This window comes from Notamacropus eugenii, chromosome 6 (assembly GCF_028372415.1).
Source record: "Notamacropus eugenii isolate mMacEug1 chromosome 6, mMacEug1.pri_v2, whole genome shotgun sequence".
NCBI lineage: Eukaryota > Metazoa > Chordata > Mammalia > Diprotodontia > Macropodidae > Notamacropus > Notamacropus eugenii.
This window is the reverse complement of record NC_092877.1, coordinates 339,683,004-339,705,655: the sequence shown is the minus strand read 5'-3', so window position 1 is coordinate 339,705,655 and position 22,652 is coordinate 339,683,004. Positions and strand designations below refer to the sequence as shown.

The 22,652-nt window shown below is 42.8% G+C and overlaps 1 protein-coding gene across 1 annotated transcript in view; it reads left to right on the top strand.

The window, feature by feature from the left end:
- The window catches only part of LOC140510034 (E3 ubiquitin-protein ligase SIAH2-like), a 28,933-nt gene extending 7,090 nt beyond the window's left edge, over positions 1-21,843 (top strand). The window contains exon 2 of the mRNA XM_072618301.1: positions 20,125-21,843. Coding sequence (XP_072474402.1) covers positions 20,125-20,682 — 558 coding nt within the window. The 3' untranslated portion in view covers positions 20,683-21,843. The remainder of the gene's footprint in view (positions 1-20,124) is intronic.
- The last annotated feature ends 809 nt before the right edge of the window (positions 21,844-22,652 follow it).

The window sequence follows — 22,652 nt, the reverse complement described above, 5'->3', positions numbered from 1 at the left end:
CAATAGAAATGAAAGCATAGGTGTGAAAGTCAGCCAGCATTGAAGAGCCTGCAGTGTGGCAGGCGCTGAGGATACAAAAGAAGGCACAAATTGCTCCTTGCCCTCGAGGAGCGCCCATTCTAATGGGGGCAACAATATACAAACAAGAAGATATACCCAAGGTCCATGGTGGAGTTCATGAGAGAGAGAAGGTAACTATCCTTTAGCTGCCATAGGAAGAAAGCCCAGAAGTCAAGACAAGTGGGAGAGGGTTCTAGGGATGAGAAAGATCCAGTGAAAATGCCACAGTGGAGAGTGTTATGTGCTGAGATGGGACCAAAATAGAAGTGACAAGATTAATTGATTAACTCTGGACCTCTGGAGAAGTGAAAGACCTCATAGTTTAGAGGAGGAAGAGGATGGAGAAGCAGGTTTTGGGAGGAAGAAGAGTTTGACTTTTGGATGTATTGTTAGCCTGATGAAAAGATCTGGCTTCCTTGGGAACTTTTTCTCTTTGGCTTCAGGATAGAGATAGGAGTAATGGGTAGAAGTTACTGAACTCTTCCAGACTGCTAGAGGTAGAATTCAATTTAACAAACATTTATTAAGCTCCTTTCTTCAAAGTACTGAGGATATACATATTAATAAAGGGATTCTTGCCTTCCAAGAGCTTCCATTCTTCTAGGGGAGGGGACAGAAAGGAATGTGTATAACATGAACCCAGATTTTAGGAGAGGGTAAACAAACAACTGGGAATGACTTGTTCAAGTAGGGGTACCCTAGCTAAGCCTCCAAGGAAGCTAGGAATTAATTCTAATTGACTGGAATAAAGAGAAGCCAGGTATGGATGGGTCTGGGAGGTATACATCGGGCAGAATGGCTAATCTGTCAGGCTGTGACCAGAGGGAAAATAATATGAAATGAATGTTAAAGAGCTAAATTGGTAATAAAGTAGAGAGCAGTTGAAGTACTGACAGAAGCTGAATTGACTTGTTCATTTCAGTAAATATTTAACCTATGAAATAAGATACAGGATAAAAGCATTTTAGAAACTGAAGCCCATGTAAAACATAAAAGAGGAGTGTATCACATAATTACAAGCTTTTCTATCTGGTCATCTTGCCTATCTTGGGATGTGTCCGGTGACTTCTAGCATTCATATATTTGATTTCTTGGGCATTAAGCAAGTTCTGTGTGATGCTGGTATACTTAGGAGTTGGGCGTATTGTACAAAGTCAAAAATGAAAGAACAGCCCAAGTCCTTAAGGAGTTTCCATTTTACTAGTGGAAAAAAAAAAGTTGTCCTTGTTCTTGAGTTTGTGATCAATAAACAAGCAAATATGCCGATACTTATGGCAACATGTTTCGTGGCAAAGGGCTGACTAGGCAGCCCCCAGCTGTCCGGAGGGAGACCGCACCCTGGCAAGGACTTGAACATCGTAACCTTAATGTCTCTTCGCTTTTTTGGTGTCGTATGGACTCCATATCAGAACAAGCCTTTTGAAAGCATGGAATAAAGTACATAGGATTGCAAAGGAAACAAATTCTGCTGAAATAGAGTTCTCAAGACATATTTACAAAACACGAATGTCTCTGCCTTAAGGAGACTAGAGATCTCAGGAGACCTTGCTGAGCTCATCATCTGAATCTCTGGGCATACCCTCTACACTGGTTTTTTCCTGCTTGGAGGGGAGGAATGCACCCCTTCTAAGGAGTAAATGCATTCATGTTTATAAAATAGGGTAGAATCCCATTAGAACAGGGCCCATTATTATGTGGACTTGAACAGTCTATCCTTCAATCCACACTTCAAGAACAAAAAACTCCATTCCTGAGCCCTAAAAAGAGTTTGTTGCTAAGGCAGGTCTGGTTGGAGCCCTGCAGCGGCTCTGACGGATCAGTGTTCAAAGCTGTTTCCTGAGGGGAAGTACTTTTATAGTTGTGTTCAGGAAAGGGAGAGTGCTTTCATCTAGAGCCACATCCCTATAAACTTAGACATTTATTAGAAAATGGAAGCTTCTTGAGGACAGGGACTACTTTTTGTTTTGAACAAAATATGATTTAGCATTTATACTAATATGATTACCTTAATATTCCCAATACTAAAATACCTTGTGGAGCTCTAATGACATGAAAATACCTACTGACTTAGGAACAGTCCTCTAGCAACGGTTGCAAGCAGCTTTGAAAAACTGAAGCCAGGTTAAAAATGGATATTTAGCCTAGTGGTTCGCAAAGTTTTCTTTGTCTCAGGACTTAATGACGTGAGGCATCCTGTTTAAGTTGTTAACACAACTGGGTTGCAGCTACTCACATTAGGAGAATTCTGACCCAAAAGAAAGCGTGGATTTAAAAAAATAGCTTTCTCTGTGGTGATAGCTAGAACAGTCTCTTCTCTCTCTACACCACCCCCATAGCTCCCCTTTCCCCAGTACAATGTAAGCTTCTGTAAGGCAAGGATGATTTTGTATTGCTTTGTCTTTGTATCTTCAGCCCCTCAAATAGTACCTTATGTGGTGGTGGCTTAGTTAATGCAGGTTGGATTAAATGCAATAGATTAATCCCTAAATCACTTTCCAGCAGGAAAGGCCCTTGGAAATCTTATCATCCAAACCCTGTGTTTTACAGCTGAATCCTAGAGTTCTGGAGTCCCTTGGCCAAGGTCCTCCTTTCATTGAGGGCACATTTTTTGCAGTGGGGGAGGGACAGTCATCAAGGTTTCTATTTTCTACCCAGTTAGAGTAGCAAGATCTGTTGACTGAGGAACGCTTGTTGTGATTTCTTATCCTCAGACCCTTTTGTTGAGCTTTATTGTTGAAAAACTTTCGAAGACATTTCTCTTCCTTTGAAAGTAAGTATGCTAAATAAGACTTTAGGAGTGATCACATGACCTTGTAAACGGCAATGTGTCAGGGTCATCAGTCAACCAACATGAATTTGCTAAGCCCATGGTACTAGTTCTAAGCACCGGACAAATCCCTGGGGAACAAAAAGCCACAAACAGTACTGCCTTTCTAGGAATGTACTGAAGAGGGGACTACATCCCCCACTGAATAAAAAAGATACAAAGGAGATAGAAAGATAATCTAAGAGTTTTGGCTACTTGAGTCTAGCAGCTAGGAACACTGGCCTCCTGCAGAAGGTGGGCATTGAGATACGGCTTACTGGAAGGCAGGAGTGGAAAGGGGAGGAGGGAGACCATCCCAGGCATGAGGGCCAACCAGTTAAGCCATGGAGGTAGGAAATGGAGTGCCCTGTGTGAAATGTGCGATATGTTTTCCTATGTATAGGAGCTAAGAATTAACTGAGCTCTTGATTTCCACTGAGTTGAGGCATTTCTATTTCTTGCACAAGGGAAAAGCCAGACTGCAGCCACACTCACTGGGTGTCACAACCAAACTCTTCATCTGAGATGAGTATTGCAGAGCAACTTATAATATTTTGTGGATACACCATTAAATGAGGGTGGTACAAAGTGTGAGGAGACTGATGAGGGTATATGATGCTGGAAAAGCCAGTTAAGCTCTGTGACAGTGACTATTTTGAAATATTCTGAGAAAGTTGAAATATTAATGGATAATTGATTACCAGATGAATGGATGCTTTTCCATTCTAAGTGACAGCAAGGTTTCCCATGGGGTGGATCTTGGTCTCTCAGGTAGCACTAACTAGCTTACCCACCATCCTTTGTTATAATGACAAGCTCTCAAGGGGCCTAGCTAACACAGGTGTAGAGCCCTGATCCCACCCTTGATAGAGTTTATAGATACAGAAGGTGTGGGAGATTGCCCTCCACCTGTACTGACCACAGTACGCTGATTTATGACAATATCTCTGACTTAATGGGAAGGATCAAAAGGTGGTACAGCAGATTTGGCATCTAAAGGATGCCCTGCCCTGGAATTTGACATCTACAGAGGACCTGGGTCCAATTCCCAACTGTTCCTTCTTACCTGTGTGTCCTTGGGCAACTTACTCTGGTTCTCAGGTTCAAGTTGGACTATAAAATCTGAAATAATAACTCTATATTTGATTTTCCTCTTTTTAAAAAAAAGTGAGATAGATTCTGTTTATTATGGTTTCTGGGTACTAGAGTTCTAGTTAATTGAAATTTTAAAGTCTGGAGACTTGCCTAGCCTTGCCAACTGGTTCCACAAAAACATGAAGTTGGACAAAACAGTGGTATTAGTTCAGAGGAAACAATGTTAGAAATTCAAGATGGGTTCCCTGGGCAGCCAAAATTCAGACTATAAAGGCTTAAAAGGCAAGAGACGAGATGGAATTTTACCCAACTGGAAACTCTTTTCCCCCTTTCCTCCCTCTCCTCTCCATTTCTCTCCTCTTCTCTCCCTATCAATCCATTTCTTTCCCTCTCTTCTCTGTCAAAAGGGAGAGAGGGTAATCTCCCTTGAACTCCACAAACAGTAGGGTTTTTTGATTGGCATTGTGTGCTGTTCCCCAGCAATCAGAGGTCCAAGGGCAAGCTTTGAATAAAGTGCTATTTGTAACTAGTTGGCCACAGTTCCTTGTGATCCAGAACCAAAGGAAACATTTGTTATTTTAGAGTTAGTGGCAAGGATAACTAATCTCAGCAGGAAAAAAAATTTATTAGTGCAACCAGCATTAAAATCTCCCAGAAGCTTTTTCAGTGACCAGGAGAGATTAATCTAGGTGTCCCCAGGCTATTTTGGTACATTTCGGAGAACACTGATCTGGGAGTCTGAGTATCTGAGTTCACAGCCCTGTTTAGCTGCTTACTATCTGTACAACCTTCAGTAAGTCACTTTTTCTCTTGTCTGAGGAGAAGTGAGGATGGTGACCTACACAGCCTTTCCTCACTCAAAACGAAGTCAAGTGCAAGTCATGTCACTGTTTCTCCGATGGCATGGTCTTCAGCAACAAAGGACAAACACAATTTTCTCTTGGCCTCAGTTTCATCATCTGCAAAATACTAGTACTAGATGACAACTAAGGTCCCTTTCAGCTTGAAATCTGTGGTGCTGTACCAGTATTAGATTTAAGAATCCAAACCAATCCAACAAGCTTTTATTGAACATCAACTAGGTCCCAGGCACTGGGGATCTCAAAACTAATAGTAGAGTCTTTGCTGCCCTCAGTGGGCTTCCACTCTTCCTTTACCTCGATTTTTTATTCTATTTTCTTTTTTTAAAATCATCATACTTGTTTTTTCCTCGCTCCCACTTCCCTCTCAAGCACTCCCCACTCCCCAAGCAAAGTCATTTTTCTGGAATTGTGGTTGATCGTTGTCTTCATCAGAGTTCTTAAGTATTTCCAGATTGTTTGGGTTTTGTTGTTGTTGTTTTACCGTGTCAGCGTTCCATTCAGAGAGTTTATGTGCTAATTGTACAGTAAGATGTGCATAGACATTCACTTCTGTGATCTTCAGTCATGGCCAACTCTTTGTAACCCTGTTTGGGATTTTCATGGTAGAGATACTAGAGTGGTTTGCCATTTCTTCTTCAACTCCAGCTCAATTTACAGTTGAGGAAACTGAGTCAAACAGGGTTCAGTGACTTGCCCAGGGTCACATAGCCAGTTAGTGTTTCAGGCCAGATTTGAACTCACGAAGATGAATCCTCCTGATTCAGGCCTCGATTGTGCCATCTAGATTCCCTGTAGGTACATATATAGGGATGTACAAAACCCACAGGCTAACCTTTGCGGGTGAGGCAGAAAGGTCTCCTGCAGAAGATGAGATTTGAGCTGAGTCTAAAATTGCCAAGAGACAAAGGTGAGGAGGGAGTCACACTAGGCATGAGGGACAGCCCCAGTGCAAGGGGATGGAGACTGGAATGAGGAGCAGCAGGAGGTTCAGTTTGAATGGACTATAGACTGGAGGGGAATGATGTGTAATAAGGCTAGAAATGAGAGGTAAAAGCTCCTTAGAAAGTACTGTACAAGTAAAAATCTAGTCATTCATACACTCCCTAGCTGTGAGACCCTGGGAAAGTCATTTCATCTCTGTTACCTCAGTTTTCCTCATCTATAAAAAGACTACATCCCAGGGTTGTTTTGAGGGTGAAGTAAGATAATTGTAAAATGCTGAGAACAGTTCCTGGTACACAGTGGGTGCTGTATAAATCCTTTTTATTATTATCATTACTATTATATACACCATAACATATGCCTATAAATACAGTAAGAACTCATTGCACTGTAAAATGCCTGGATACTTAGAGTTGGTCAGATCTATTTAATAGTTAACAGTGTCTTTTCTCACTCTTCCACCCTCTGACACCAGCCTTCATAATGTGGTTCCACTTTTAAGACTGGTGTGAGAATAAACCTAAGAAATTTCCCCCCACCCACATGTATCTCTTTGAGGAGATCAGAATGTACTTCTTCAAAAAACCCCGTATGGGAGGGAGTAGCTGGAAATCCACTGGCAAAATTCCAGCAGCTTTGTGCTCATTGTCCTGCCTTCCCCTAGCCCCAAGTGCCTTCCCAACTGTGAAGCCATAGTGCCTCCCCTCCCCCTCCTAGTGAAGCCAGGAATCATTCATTTATGGGCTGAAGGCTGTCCCCCTGTCCCAGGAGCTGGCCTTGAGCCAGAGATAGGAGAGAATTCCATTTTAATTCACCATATATAGGCTTAGCTTCTGTTATTCTTAGCATAGTGCCTAACACGTGGTAAATATTTAATAAATGCTTCTTGACCTGCTTATACTTTGAGACTTAAACAGAGTGTTTAAACTGAGTGCATAGGACTCCTATTTGAAGATTGGGAGGAGGAGGAAGATATTGTTGGTTTCCATCTGGCCCCTGCTCTGAAAACAAGGATTTGGGGTGGAGGGAAGCTGTGAGCCAGCAAATAAGAGGACAGGTCTCTGTTGGGATCCAGGCATAGACTCTGAGAAAAACAGCCTCTCATTTTAACTTGCCATTCATTTTTCTCATATCTAACTTCCCTTTGTCTCATTGTGCCATATTTTATTAATCCTTCAAAAAGAAAAATAACAGTAAATATCTTCCTTAATCTGATTGCTCCCTTAATGCTTTGATCTTAACTGCCTTCCTTCCCTGGCCCTGTCAGTCTCCAGACTGGTAGGAGGCCCTTTCCCCTCCTCATCTGGCTGCTGGCCCTACCCACACACCTGCCCTGGAGGTTGCCTGTCCAGCCTCTTACTCCCCTGTTCTGGCTTAATTGGCCTAGTCTTATTCCTTCCTCACCCTGGGCCTTGCCTGCCCTTTTGCTCATTGACACGTATTTATTTTGTTCTGTTTTTGCTGGTTAGACTGCCTAATATAATTGGAGAATTTGGGGAATTCTTATCAGCACATGTTCTTTTAGGGTATGATAGACCAGACCCTGTGCTAGGTACTGAGGACATAGTGATGAAAATAGTTAAGCCCCTGCCCTCAAGCGGCTTATGTTCTTGAGAGATAAGGGGAGAGAGAGACAGATACAGGTGTGTGTGTGTGTGTGTGTGTGTGTGTGTGTGTGTGTGTGTGTGTGTGTGTGTGTGTGTGTGTGTGTATACACAGGTATATACAGAGTAAGGGGAAAGGGTTGGACACAATGTAAAATAACTGGAGGGGCCTCAATATCACCCACTGTCAGGAGTTTACAAGGCAAGTGGAAGACCAGGGTATTGTGGAACAAAATGAGAGTACTGTAGGGACAGTTTTGTTCTAGCCATACACTTTGACTGAGAGTTGAAAACATGCTGGCCACATCTGGACCTTCACCTCATGGCTATAGATAATCTCTCCAAGGAAGAACCCATCTGCACCTGCTCAAACTCTAGGATGCTTGTCTAGGTTCTCCTGTACATTCGATACATCATATGGATTGTCAGTCTTCTTACACTTCTGCTGACATCCTGAGAAAACTAGTGAAATATGTAGGATGTCCATTGGTTATCTACCTGTGTTTCCTTCCATTCCAACCCCTCCATTCCTTTTTCAATGTACATTTCTTTGTTGACATCCTTTATTTTGCTGATTCTTTGTAATTCCTTCAGTAGACTTTTAAAATAGGGTTGTCGTGTGTGTGTGTGTGTGTGTGTGTATGTGTGTATGTATGTGTATGTTTTGGTTTGGAGGTACCTGTACCAATGACTTCTGGTGTCACTATCCTGAATCCAAAGTGGCAGAAGTGGGAAATGAAGTCTTTGGAGCTAACTAACTAGAATACTTGATTCCTTATGTAGGTGATGGTCTGACATGATGAAAGTGTTCTTACTTGCACAGTATAGGAGAAATGCTGATAACATCTGAAATCAGATGATGGCATGGCCTTATTTGATCCATGGAATTTTTTCTGTGGTGCCCCAGTTTTTGAGTCATACCTTATACAGGGACTATATATATATACCACATGACCCTTGAGAAGGCACTTGATCTCCATGTGCCTCAGTTTTTTCACATGTAAAATGGAGATAATTATAGCCCCGACCACATTAAAATCATATGTAAATGTCAGCTTTTATTCTATTTAGAGGCAGTGTAGCACAATGGATAGAGAGTTGACCTTGAAGCCAGGAAGACCTGAGTTGAAGTCCTGTCTTTGATGGGTGCTGGCTGCCCAACCCTGGGCAAGTCTGCTTGCGCCAGGCAGCTGAGCCAATGACTGTATTGGTAGAGAGAGTTTCCTCACCAATGAGTTCCTGTTCTCACTTTTCTCTCTCTCTCATATTCTATGGGAAGTGGAGAGGTTAAGGTGGTTTGGCCCTGCCTCAAAGAGCCATTATTCGTGTTGGCTTTTTCCAGGTGCTTTTGTTGTCTTAAATATTACTCACAAGGGATCTTCCAGAACTGGTTGTTCAGGCTGCTGTGGGATGGCCTGCTTGATCAGTGGCTCCTCTGCCTGGGGGCCCAGTCAGAAGGTAACCTCTGTGGTGAGCTTTGGCCATAAACCACAGCAGCAGGGCCAGTCCAGCTTTTGAAAGCCAGGCACTGTCTTCCTCCTGGCAGGGTGTTTTTGAGTTTCCGTGATAATGTCATTGCCCCTCAATCTCCTGCCAAGGCAACCTTCCTTCCCTAAGAAAATTATCTATAATGTGCTGCTTTTCAGCTTTCTCTCTGGGTTGTACCAGTTGGGCAAAGATGAAGGAATGAGTTTTCCAGCATTCCCAATCACAGTCTATCCGGAGCTCTTAAAAGGAATTGTCTTGCTAGAAATACTTGGAAAACCTGCAGATCAGTTCAGTGCAATTTGCCAAACTTTTATTAAAGGCTCAGAAAAAGCCCCGACTTAAAACAACACATAGTAGGCACTGGATTCCCCTTCCCTTCCCTACATGCACATTGGGAACCAGATGTATTGTTCAAGATGCCCAGGATACAAAGGAAAACAATGAAAACAAGGCCCTACCCTTAAGGAGTTTCCATACCATTGTGGGTACAATTTATCAACAGATAAGGAAATATAAGGAAGAAATAAATCCTAACAAGGAAGGCAGGGGATCAAGACTCTTGTAGGAGGTGACCCTTGAGAAAATCAGATAATTCTAAGGGATGAAATTAGAAGAAATGAATTTTACTTGTGATCTATAAAGATAAAGACCTGGGAGAAGGAATGCAGAGTTTAGGGGACCAGCTAGTAGGTCATTTTGGTAGAATGGAGAATGTTGTGGAGGTGAATGAGGTATAATAGACAGGAGTTAGGTTGTGAAGGGCTGTAAATGCCAAGCTAAAGGAATTTGTGGTTTGTTCTAGAGGAAGCAGGGAGCCATGAATGATCCTTGAGCAGGCAAGTCACCCTTAGGGCTTTGGACGATTATCTCGGTATCCTGGTAGTTGACTTGGAGAAGAGGGAGACTAGAAGAAGGGAAATAATATTTCCGAGGAAAGATGGGGAGGGACCTGGAGTAGAGCGGTAATTGTGTAGCAACATGGTTTTTCCCCGTGACTTGTCCTCCCTGTTGGGAGAACATTCTGTTTTCTTCAGCAACATTCTCAGTTCACCATCAGTAAAGTCGTTACTTCATTACCTTATCTCACTTGTGTTCTCCCCCAGCCTCTGAAAGCCATGGGATGGAGAACTTACCAGTTGGGCCTCCCATTATCAAGATGTTTAAAAATACTTTGTATTCCTGAGAGGAAGTACAGGAGATAAATGAAGTACTCCTTGTTACATCTGTCCCATCAGAGGGTTCTGGCTTTCTGGGAGTCTGGAGACAGTCAGGGTGAAAGGGTAGGTAGAGCCAAGCCAGTAGTGCACAAATCAACACTGCAGGCTTAGAGAAGAGAAGACTCCAAGTTTAAATCGTTTGCCTGGAGTGTGGTAGCTGATCGGGACAATTGAGATAGCATTTGCAACCTCAGTATTCCATACCGAGATCCACTTTTTACACTGCAGACTCATTGTCCTTCCCAGAGGGATAACAGGTTGGTTTCTTTTTAGAACTAGTAAAAGTTTTCAGACAAGCTGGAACTGTATGTAATTTCATTTGTTTCTTTGTTTTCCCCCAGTTAATAAATGACCAGAGGCATCCTGGTACAGTAGATTGAGAGTCTGCCTTAGAGTTTCCTAAGGAGATGTGAGTTGAAGTGGAGCCTTTCTTAGTTCTGGCTGTGGGACCTGGGCAGGCTGTTTCTGTTCTCTGCCAACCAGAAGCTCTCTAAACTATAATTGGCAGGACAGTGGCACAGGTATGCCTTGGGAGAGGAAATTTTCTCACCAGGAGTCCCTTACCCCAACGCAATGATGAGTTTGGACCAATAATTAAATGATGGGAAAAATTTTAATCTAAGATTATAAAATCCTTTGTCTGATAATTTTCTTCAGGTCTTCCTTGCAGGTTCTGGAAAAGTAATTCCTAAATAGGTCTGAAAAAAAATCTAATGCCCCAGTAAGAAATCTATTCTAAGTCTGCCTGGATTGGAATTGAAATTAACCCTCCTTGCTTCACCATTTATGACAGATAGCAAGAATCTAGCTAAGCTGGTAATAAGTATGAACAGGAATTGCTGCTTGAGGGTTTGGGATTTTTGTATTGAGTAGTGGAGGATCATATGAAGATGAAGGAGGGGTGCTATTGACAGTGGAGGTTGGTGGGCTTTGAATACAGAACCAATGAATTTGGACTTTATCTTGTAGGCATTTGTAAGGGAGTGAGCGATAAAATCCAGCTGAGCCAGCCATTAGATTCTTTGGTATGTTTTACCTGATTCAGAGTGACATTGGACAGGAGATGAATTCACTTTTTATTATTATTTAAAATAAGTTAACAAATGCCAACGCAGAAATGATGATTTTACTTTGTATTTCAGAAGCCCTTTTCATTTGAGGATTTCACACAGCTACTTTATAAACAGTGAGTTATTAAACCTAATTTATTTTCTTACAAATGAGCAAATAGTATCTTTTCTTCTTCCTGTAAATAAGTAGTAAAACACAGTTTCTTTATTGCAAGCAGCGAAATTGAGGCAAAGAGAGAGGACATGTGTTGTTCACAGTTTCAGGTGAGAGTAGACATGCAAAGGTCCTCAGAGGCTATCTCATCCAGTCCCCTCATTATAGGCAGCTACAGGGTGTAATGGATGGAGTCCTAGGACTTGTCTCAGGATGACCCAACTTCAGATCCAGCTCCAGACATTTTTTAGCTGTATGACCCAGGACAAGTCACTTGATCTCTGTCTGCCTCAGTTTCCTTAACTGTAAAATGTGGGATAATAACAGCACTCACCTCCCAAGGTTGTTATCAGAATCAAATGAGATCATACTGTAAAAGGTATTTAGCATAGTGCCTGGAACACAGTGATGTATAAATACTCACTATTATTGGATGAATGACGAATCTGAGGAGGTTAAATGAGTTGTCCCAAGTCAGCTGGGATTTGAACTCAAATCCTCTGACTCCATTGTCAGTATTTCTCCCCCTGTGGCATCCTACAGAAAGCCTTCTCTTCCTCCCTGTCCCTTTAATTAGTGGACAATGAGAAGTGCTTCTGTTTACCAGGTAGTTAACAGGTGTGTTTACCAGAGATGTTTACAATTTACAGTGTTGACTTTCTGTCCTCATACAACAGAGTCTTGCAGTAACTTCAAAGCTTAGATTTCAGCTGACAGTAGTGAAAGAAACTGGGTCAGTTCTTCCATTGATCAAAGGCCTTGAAATATACGCGGCATTAGAACATGATCTATTTTCAAGGAAGGATGACGTGTTTGTGTAAAGCTCACTGTGCCATTGTGACCTGCAGAGTTTCTAAAGGGGGGAAAGGTGGCATCTTGACATATCCTCTCCTCCTCTGTTTCCCCTGGCTTTTTCATCATGGGCACCTGGTTTATCATCATGAAGAGGTCAGAGAATATAAATATTCTTCCCTAGGAAATATCTCATTTTTTTCTGCCTTTATTCTTTGAAATTCTTTTCTTTCTGAATCACAGTCAATCAGCAGGCATTTATTAAATGCCTTCTGTGTACCAGCCCCTGTGCTAAATACAGGAAATACAAAGTTAGGAGAGGAAAGCATCAATCTCTACTCTCAAGGAGTTTATAATCAAATGGAAGAGACAGCATCCAAAATACCTATTTCCAAATAAGATATATACAGAATAAATTAGGAGTAACAGAGGCAAAGGACTAGCAGGTGGGGAAAGCTTTTTGAAGAATATGGGATTTTAACCAGGACCTGAAGAAAGCCGGGGTTTGACTCTAGGCTCTCCTAAATACCTGTGTGACCTTGGGTAAGTCATTTAGTTTTTTTAGGCCACATTTTCTTCATCTGGAAAATGAAAGAGATTGGATTGGATGGTGTCTAACGTCCTTTTGTCCTCCCAAATCCTGTAACCTGACTTACTTTCTAAAGTGTAGAATCAGGTGCGGGCCAGTAAATGACTGAATCAAGTTACATCCTCCCTCTCCTCACTGGTCTCCTTTCGCTTCTACAAGGGTCATCTGTATTTATCACTTAACAACACTTGTCAGGTGTTCTCCTGAAGCTATCCCAAACCTCAGCTGAGATTTCTTTAAAACAAACAAACATGCCTTGCTTTCACGGTGCCCAGGAGTTCAGGCAAGAGTGATTAGACTAACCCAGAGACTTAGAAACCTGGGTTTTCTCTTCCACCTGGGGAGCCGAGGAGAGTCATCTGCCCAGATGGAAGCCCAACATATAGGAAGTTGCTGTGTGACAGCTCCATTTCCTAAGGGAGGAAATCATAAACTTACCTTGGTCTGGAGCTGGAAAGGGCCTCCAGGGGCATCTAGACCAAGGCTTCTTAAACTTCTTTCACTCACGATCCCTTTTCATTGGAGAAATTTTTACTCAGCTCAGGGTACATAGGCATGTAAAAGAGGTATACAAATCAAACATTTGCAGATAATAAATCATAAAGAAATTTATTTTTAAACTCTCTTTGGTATACACATAATCTTACCTTTTGTTAAAGACAATAGTCTCAAATCTGAGTGAAGGTATTTGTTGGTGTTGTGTGGGGTGATGTCATGTGCAAGTTGTGTGCTCAGAAGCTAGCTTCAGTGTGTGTTGTTGCATCACATGATGCAACGTGGACAAGGGCTGCCACAAATACCTCAGGTTCATTATAAGTTTGGTTTTGAATTAATTTTTGGTCGTTGCATGTTCAGAATCTCACAGTTGCCACATTTTTCACAACTCCCACATTCAGTTATGTGACCCCATGTGGGGTTGTGACCTACAGTTTAAGAAGTGCTGACCTAGACAAACCACTCTTGCTTTACAGATGAGGGACTGAGACTTAGGCAGGTGAAGAGACTTGCTCCCGGACACATGGGTAATGGATTATAGTGTCAGGATGTCAATACAGATCCTCCCATGTCCATATCCCAGGGTTCTTTTCAGGATGCCATGCGTTTAATATGAAATAGTCTTGCCCTAGACAAGGTATGAACTTGGGATTTAGGAGGAGAATGGGGGGGTCAGGTTAAACTTAAGCCTTTTTTTCTCAAAAAAAAAAAAAAGCATTGTTTAAAGCTGTGTTTTATACAAACCTTAAGCATTTAGGATGAGTTAGCATCCTTGGAAGATTATCTAGATCAGTAGGGTTAAACTTAACTAGAAACAAGGCCAGTAAACATATAGCAGGTACATTTTAATCTGGTTCAGGCAACACTCAGAAAAGGTGGGGGGAGGGGGGGTTTAGGCCTTCTTTGATCTAGAACAACCTCCTCATTTTACAGACAAGGACATTTAGTCCTGAAGAAGAGGAGTGAGTGCCTAGAATATAAATGTCACAACCCAGATTTGACACCAGATTTCTTTGGCACTCCAGGGTTTGTGAAGTACTTTATAATCTATTTAAGCACACAACAACCCTGAGAGATATTAGTACCTCCATAGTATATATGAGGAAACTGAAGCACAGAATGGGCAAGTGACTTATCCAAGGTCACACAGCTAAGGACCATCAGAGGTGGAGTTGAAACTCCCTGAGGCCCAATTCTTATATTGTTTGAATGAACATTAATAAGTGGATATACCTTGCTCCTCCAGTGTAGGCATGGTTTCCTTCTTTTTATCTGTATATCCACTGTGTAACACTGAGTAGGTCCTTAATAAATACTACTTGACTGATTGAAGTATATTGGTTTTGCACCAGTGACCTAGCTGTTAGAGGTCAGGTTGTTTTAGTGGAAAGGAAGTTGACTTGGGTTCCACTCTTACCTGAGATACATACTGGCTTGGGTAATGCTGGCCAAGTACCTCAGGCAGCTCCCTAAGACTCTAAATTGAAATTGCTGGAGAGGTGCATTGGTAGAGGGAGCTCCCTGTCTCAATGAAACTGGCCAAAAATTTGAACAAACATCCTAGCTACTATGACCTGAATCTTCACCAACTTCCATCCTAAGCCAACAAGGAAAAAAAATGAGAGGTTGTTTTTTAGTTCATACAAGCTAAAGGGGGGCAGCTAGGTGGTGCAGTGGATAGAGCACCAGTGCAAGAGTCAGGAGGACCTGAGTTCAAATCTCACCTCAGACACTTGACACTCCCTAGCTGTGTGACCTTGGGCAAGTCACTTAACCCCAGTTGCCTCAAACTGGGTCATCTCCAGTCATCCTGAGGAATATCTGGTCACTGGATTCAGATGGCTCTGGAGCAGAAGTAAGGCTGGTAACCTGCACAGCCCTCCCTCACTCAAAACAAAGTCAAGTGCAAGTCATGTCATCATTTCTCTGATGGCATGGTCTTCTTCGGCGACAAAGGATGAACACACACAAGCTAAAGGGGTGGGGGGTAGACTGCCAGGTGTGCTAGTTGCAATTTAATCTTATTTGAACGTTCCTGGTTGTTACTTTTGAGCTAAAACTCTCAATCAAAATGAAAACCTAAAATTTTTAAAACTTTCTTCTAAATTTAAAGTTTTTCAAAAACTTTCTTACCGTGATTGAGAAGGGGCAAAGGGGCTGGGGCTGGGGAGAGCCCTGGAGGAGGTCAGAAGGTCTGGTTCTGTTCGTGGGGCCACCACTTGATAGTTGTATAACTTGAGGCTGAGCACTTAACCTCTGCCTCAGCTTACCCTTGTGCATGTGTAAGTCCTATCAGCCCTGCCTCCTGTAGGTAGGATGAAATGGAGAGCATTTTACAGATAGTTCTTGCCATCCAAATGCTTTCGATTATTCTCCTTGCCAACCAATTACAAGATACTCCAAGCAACACCAGAACGCCCCAGTTAGGCCAGCCTGCCAAACAACTTACGTTCCATTGTGCGTGATCTCTCTGGTAAAGGAAGGCCCCTTCCATTGTGCTGTTATCAGGGCTGCTGACCTTCATATCTAAATAAATCCCCTGAGCTGGACAAGAAGAAAGAAAAACTTAGACATTTAGGAGCTAATTGTTAACCCAAGTTAACTTGGTTAACTTGTTAACCAAGGATTTTTGTAGCAGAGCGTAAAAATACTCCTTGTCTTTTTTAGTGGGCTCCTGAAATACTGTTAATTAATAGTGGCCATTTAATGAGTGACCCTCTGGTCTAAGCCCCTTTTACAAATGAGGAGACTGAGTCTCATGGAGGCTTGTAACTTGGCCAAAGTCACATAGGTAGCACGTGGCAGAGCCAGGATTTGAGCCGAGGTGTCCGACACCAAATCTGGTTCATATATTTAGAGGTGGAAGGAATTAGAGACCACCTGGCCCAGTCTCCACTTAAATCATAAGCATTCTTAACAAGTGGTTACCTTGTAGCTCCTGTCTCACTATCTCCCTTAAGGGGCAGGTCTGATCAGGACAGGCTGGAGCTCCATGATTTAATTGATCTAAGGAGCCCTCTACCATTGCAGGCTGGTACTTTCCCAGCTGATTTTCCAAGACTCGTCTTAGAAAATTGCCTAGGACTCCGAGGGTTAAGAAGCAAACAGGAAAAAGCCCACTTAGAAAGTGAAAGATGGAACCCAAAGGTGTAGCTGTGGTGCTTAATTCATGAAATCTCCATGAGAGGAGGAGTTGTTTAGCCCAAGTTCTGTGATCATTTTTCTTTTTGGGTGACAGGCTTTAGGTTTGAGGCAGGGGGTGGAGAAAGGAAAAAGAAAAACTCAACTGTCTTTCTAGATCATCAGCCAAAAGACACCTCCTTCCCCTGATTCTTCCTGGTTGCTTGGGAATAAACAGCCTATTTAGAAAAATCCTTCCAACAAAACTGGAGTGATTATGTCAGCCTAAGAACCTGCCAGGCAATGTCCCGAATCATGTGCCCTTTTTAACCAGGTGGTAGCATGTGTTTGTTTAACTATTTGAAGGTTGTGGAGAGAAACACAGACAGACACACACTTTCTCCGTGTGTCTCTCTCCCCTGCTTTTCTACCCCCCATGTGTCTGTCTCTCACACACGCGCACATACACACACGCACGTGCACACACCCGTAGGCACACGCACATGCGCACACACACGTTTACAACTTTCTCACAATGCTCATTGGAGACAAAGGTGCCATGAACTTTGTTTCTCTTACCTAGCTTTTTAAAGTACAGGCCTGGAAAATGAGTGTAGGAGTCACAGAATATTTCCTAGGGAAGGGAGTGGTTTGGGGAAAGTTCTTCTGAAGATGTAATTTTTCAGTTTTGGAATTAGGAGAAACATGAATTGGGGGAGGAAGGTGTGTATTGTGTAAGCCATTCCACTCTGCCTGAGGACTTGAACTCCTTGAGGATGAGGCATGTCTCTATTTCCTGTAGTCATTCCTCCAAACTTCTCCATTGTAGTGGGGGCACCATCATCCTCTCAACTCACCCTGGTTCCCAGCCTCAGTGGCATCCTCAGCTCCTCACTCCCAATCAACTCCACTTACCCGATCCTTGGCCAGATCTGGTCATTCCTACTTTCACAACATCTGTCTCCGATATGTGCCTTTCTCTCTCTTCCTATAGCCACTGCCCTGGTTCAGGCCCTGATGACCTTTCACCTGGAGTCTTGCAATAGTCTTTGTACCAGTCTCTCCCCATTCCAGTCTGTCCTCCATTCAGCTGCCAGAGTGGTTTTCTTAAAGCATAGGTGTGCCCATATGACTTCCTACTATTTTTAGGGTCAAATACAATCTCCATTGTACATTTAAAGCTCTTCATAGCCTGGCCCCTTTCTTTCTTTCTGTTCTTATTGTACTCTACTCTGCAACCCAGCCACATTGGCTCATTTGGAATTCCTCAAACACAACCTTCCACATCCCAATTCCCAGTAGCCTGTCTCCATGTCCCTCATATCACAGTTCCATTCCAGACTGTCCTCCATGCCTGGAATGCCCTCCTTCCTTTTATTTTCCCTAGCTTCCTTTAAGACTTGGCTCAGATCCTACCTTCAGCTGGTGGTCCCTCTCAGTCCCTTATGTCTTCTCATCTGAGCTTGTCTTCAGTGTCTCCCCCATTAGAATGAATGCTCTTAAGGTCAAGGGTTGGTTTTGCCCTTCTTTGTATTACTAGTGTGGTGCCTGGTACCTAGGAAGTACTTCATTAGTGCTGGTGGCACTGATTGACTGTAGTCCTGCCCAGTCGGTTGGTTGTTCATCTTTCATTTTCAAAGAGGACCAGTGACATCATGAGGTGATATCTGGACATGTGCATGAACTGGACTAAGTAGTTCTGGGCTTTAGACTGGGTCAGCCAAACTCTAGCTCTTGCTTCACTGTCTTTGGATCAGCCATTCGCCATGCCCTGCATATATTCCTTCTTCATCTTTGTCTCTGAGAATCCATACATGACTTAATCTCTCAGTTCAAGTGAATTCTATATGAATATTTATTCCCTGCCCCATCCCTGCCAGCTGGCTAATCACCCTTCCTCTGCCATTAGAGTGTAACCTCTGAGGGTCAGGATCAGTTCCCAATCCTTTTTGTATTCCTGTTCCTTAACACAGTGCCTGTCTCACATAGTAGGTACTTAATAAATGCTGGCTAATTGGGCATGTGTAGGTGTGGGTGTGCGCACATGCATGTACATCAGATGGGCAGCTAGGTGGAGCAGAGGATAGAGTGCCAGGCTGGAGTCAGAAAAACTTGAGTTCAAACCTGGCCATAAATACTTGTGTGAAACTGGGCAAGTCATTTCACTCTGTATACTCAGTTTCCTCATCGGTCAATTCAGCTGGAGAAAGAAATGGCAAACTACTCCAGTGTCTTGGCCAATAAACCCTCCAATGAGTTCACAAAGTGTTAGACGTGACTGAAAAAAACTACTAAACTAAACCAGAGACACTCATTCAGTGGATATGTGGTGATGGAATTAAGAGCTCATTTCTCCCTTTGGCAGCAGAGTGATTGCTTTCATGGATAGCACGTGCATGTGTGGGTTATACGTTCCCTAAAAGCAGCTCTACCCTTTTCCATTCAGGAGGATTTTGGTGGCGAGCTGGAGGACTGTGAATGATAGAGAAGGATGAGTATCTAAGGTGGGTTTGGGGTCTCTTAGGCTACAGCAGAGACACAAATGTAGGAAGGGGCATCAGGTCATCTTTCTTCCTCATGCTTAAGGGGCTAAGTGCTCAAAACCTACTTTTAAATGAGAAGGGACACAGGTTCCTGGATGTTCTAATGATCACAAAGGACTTAGAATGATGCTTATAATTTCCCCACCTGATTTCTCATCACTACTTTGCAAACTCTCCATTTCTTTGCATTAGCACACCTACTTGGTGTTAGGGTTATTTCTTAGTATGTATTTTCCACTGCAACTCCCATCAGAGTATGAGTTTAAGGGCAGATTCCCTGTTTGTCTCTCCTTTGCTTACAACAGTACCTGATATAGCTGGTGTTTGTTCAATTGATTTTTTTTTAAAGAATATATTTGTTTAGTATTTCTAAATAACAAGGATTAATGGTGGCATTCTTATGTGGTGTGTGATTTTGGTAATGGACAACTCATACATAGCATGGCACTATGTCAAGGACATATTGATGCTTCACAAAAAATCCGTTGCTGTCACTTGTCACTATCACCACATAGAACACAAAGAACAGTTAAGCAAAACAAAACTGGCCATATCAGAAAGGGTATTCCTCATTCTGCACCTGTAGTTCACCACCTCCTTTCCAGCAAGAGGGACAATTGTGTTCATCTTCGTTCTGCTGAAGCCAAGATCAGTTATTATTCCCCTGAGTTTTCATCAGCCTAGTACCCTCCTGTGATAGCTGATATTCATTGACAAACTTTTTGATACTCTAGGCTTCATACCGCTATCCAAATTCACTTTTGTGGCATTTACCATTGATTTAAGACTTTCAAGAACAGGAACTCCTGGCCTCATTTGGTCACAGCTTGGGATAATGAAGATCTCTTTCTCTCTCCTTCCTCTCTTTCCCTCACATAAATAGTAAGGAGCAAAGTTAGGATTTGAACTCAGGCCTTCTGGTTACAAATCCAGTGCTCTTTCCACTACACCATAGGGAAACCCTTATATCAACCAACCAACCAACAAGTATTAAGCACCTACTGTGTGCTAGGTTCTGTGCTAGATGCTGGAAGTACAAGTAAAAAGAATGTCAGTCCCTATTTTCAGTGAGCTTTGCAATTGCCTGGGGGCACTAGGAGGTTTACTGGCTTCCTCATAGCCACCCAGTCCCAGTCTGTCCTGGGTAAGACTTGAACCCAGCTCTTCCTGACTCTAGGGCTGGCCCTCCTTGTTCTCTGCCACACTCCCAACTTTATATAGAAATGCCAAAGTAGAAATTTGGAGAATTCTGATTGACTTATGCATATGTGTCTCTCTCTTTCTAGTACGCCACCACGGGATGTTCCTTGACTCTTCACCATACAGAAAAGCCGGAACATGAAGACATCTGTGAATACCGGCCGTACTCCTGCCCTTGCCCTGGTGCCTCTTGTAAATGGCAGGGCTCATTGGAAGTCGTGATGTCCCACCTTATGCATGCTCACAAGAGCATCACCACCCTTCAAGGGGAAGATATCGTCTTCCTTGCTACAGACATTAACTTGCCAGGGGCCGTTGATTGGGTGATGATGCAATCATGCTTCGGTCATCACTTCATGCTGGTGCTGGAGAAGCAAGAGAAGTATGAGGGCCACCAGCAGTTCTTTGCCATCGTGCTGCTCATCGGGACCCGGAAGCAAGCAGAAAACTTTGCTTATCGACTGGAACTGAATGGTAACCGGCGGAGACTGACCTGGGAAGCCACACCACGTTCCATCCATGATGGGGTGGCTGCTGCCATCTTGAACAGCGACTGCCTTGTTTTTGATACAGCCATAGCACATCTCTTTGCCGATAATGGAAACCTCGGAATCAATGTGACCATTTCAACATGTTGTCCATGACGTGTTTTTGTAGCATTAGCAAGCTGTAGAGTTGTCAGGGCATCGTACTTTTACACTTTAATAAAATATTGTTGTTTTTTAAATTGTACTTAAATATGTCTTCATGTGTCAGAAGCTAAGATTAACTGATGTTTTATACCATCGCCTCTTAACTGCCCAGCTCCCACCCTCCTTGTTTGTCTGTCCCTTCCCCCAGCTTATACCCTCTCATGAGTCAACTCAAACCCAAACAACTTAAGCTCAAAGAAACTGGGATACGTGGGTCTGAACTGTTCACAGTTGAAGGAAACTTAGAACCTGAGGAGAAATTACCACAAAAAAGAATGAATTAATTGGGTTAGTTTGATTTTCAAACACCTTTTTGACAAGTCTTTGGTCTCTTTTGTCTCTGCTTATCCCTCCATCTCCTTCCTTCTCTCTCACTTCCTCCCCCTTGCTCTTTTCTCCTCTTTTTCATCTCTCCTTCATTCTCTCTTCTCTCTCTTCCCTTTTCCTCCTCTCCCATCCTCTATTTCTCTTCCCTCTTTTTCCCATCCTCTTTCTCCTCCTCTCTTCTTTCCTATCTCACTTCCCCCCCTTTCCTTTCTCTTCCTCTCTCCTCCTTTCTCCCCCCCCTTCCTTTCTCTCTTCTCTTTCCCTACTGGCTCCCCTATCTCTCCCTCTCCATCTCCCCCTCCTTCTCCCCGAGGGATAGGAGAATCCCTTGCCTCTCCTCCTGGAGTGTTTATCAGTTTTAGCTGGAGCCAAGAGCTGTTCTCAGGAGATTCCCTCCAATTTGCTCTCCATTTGTCCTTTAAGAAAGGAGGGGAAATTATTTCAAGTTTTCATCATGGAAAGGGATCAGAGCTTTTCAAGCTGCTTCAAAATGACCCTTGGCTGAGTTGTTTTATTCCCTAAGTTTGAAAAAAAAAAGGAAAAACAAAATGCACAAGTAAGCGTTGAACCCCTGGGAGGTGTGAGGTAGCTGCCCTAGGAAGTGGGAAGGCCTAGCACTAATCTTCCTTGGCTCAGAATTAGCTGTTGATCACACCCTAGTCTAGACGCCTTCCATGTGGCTTCCTTCTCTTGGAGACAAACTCAATTTGGGCTTGTTATCATTTCTTGCAATTTGAGTTTTGTTGCCATATTCACTTTAGTTTTCTAATAAATGTTTTGCAGAAACTGCTGTGCCAGATTTCTTTTTTTCATTTTAAATACTTGGTTTCTCACTGTTGAAAAACCCTCAAACCTTCCTTTCCTGGGGGCCCCTTTCTTCTGAGCTTGTTAAGCACTGGATTGGGAGGCGAGGTCTTGAGTCCAAGACCTTGTTCTATTTTTTGCTATCTCAGTGACCTTGAGCAAGTGACTTCACTTCTGTGAGTCTCAGTTTCCTCCTGTAAAATGGAACATTGGATTAAAATGAGCTTTAGGGTCCCTTTCAGCCCCAGGGTAATGGGTCTGTGATCCCAAGAGGAAAATCTGTTAACAAGATTTTTATTGAGTCAGTCTCTCACCTGAGAATGCTTAGAGTTGAACAAAGCAGGCCTAGAGACAGGAGTGCCAGTAATCAAGTATTTTAATCAATTAATTTCAAAGTAAGGAATGCTTTCGCAGCTGAAGTAAAAAGCACAGATTACATACTGAAATCACAGGTAGATAGGGAAGGGGGTGGGGGCCAGGAAGGTGGATTACAATTATTTAGTGACTTCCCATGAGAAACCACAAATCCCACAATACAATTCTGGAGTCAAGCCTTTAGGGGTTGTGATCACCTCCCCCAAAGTACAAAACCAGAGTTCTGTGATGGGAACAGGTTCTGCAAGCTGACTCACTTCACTTAAGGTTCAGTGATTGTTAGCTTGTCAAAGTTTGATCAGTTCAAGCTGCACTGTGAGCTCTGACTTCTGAACCAGAGAGACCGCTCTTGAGAAAATTAAATTTACTAGTATATTCAGTACACATACATTGATTAAAAGAAAATCATAATTCCC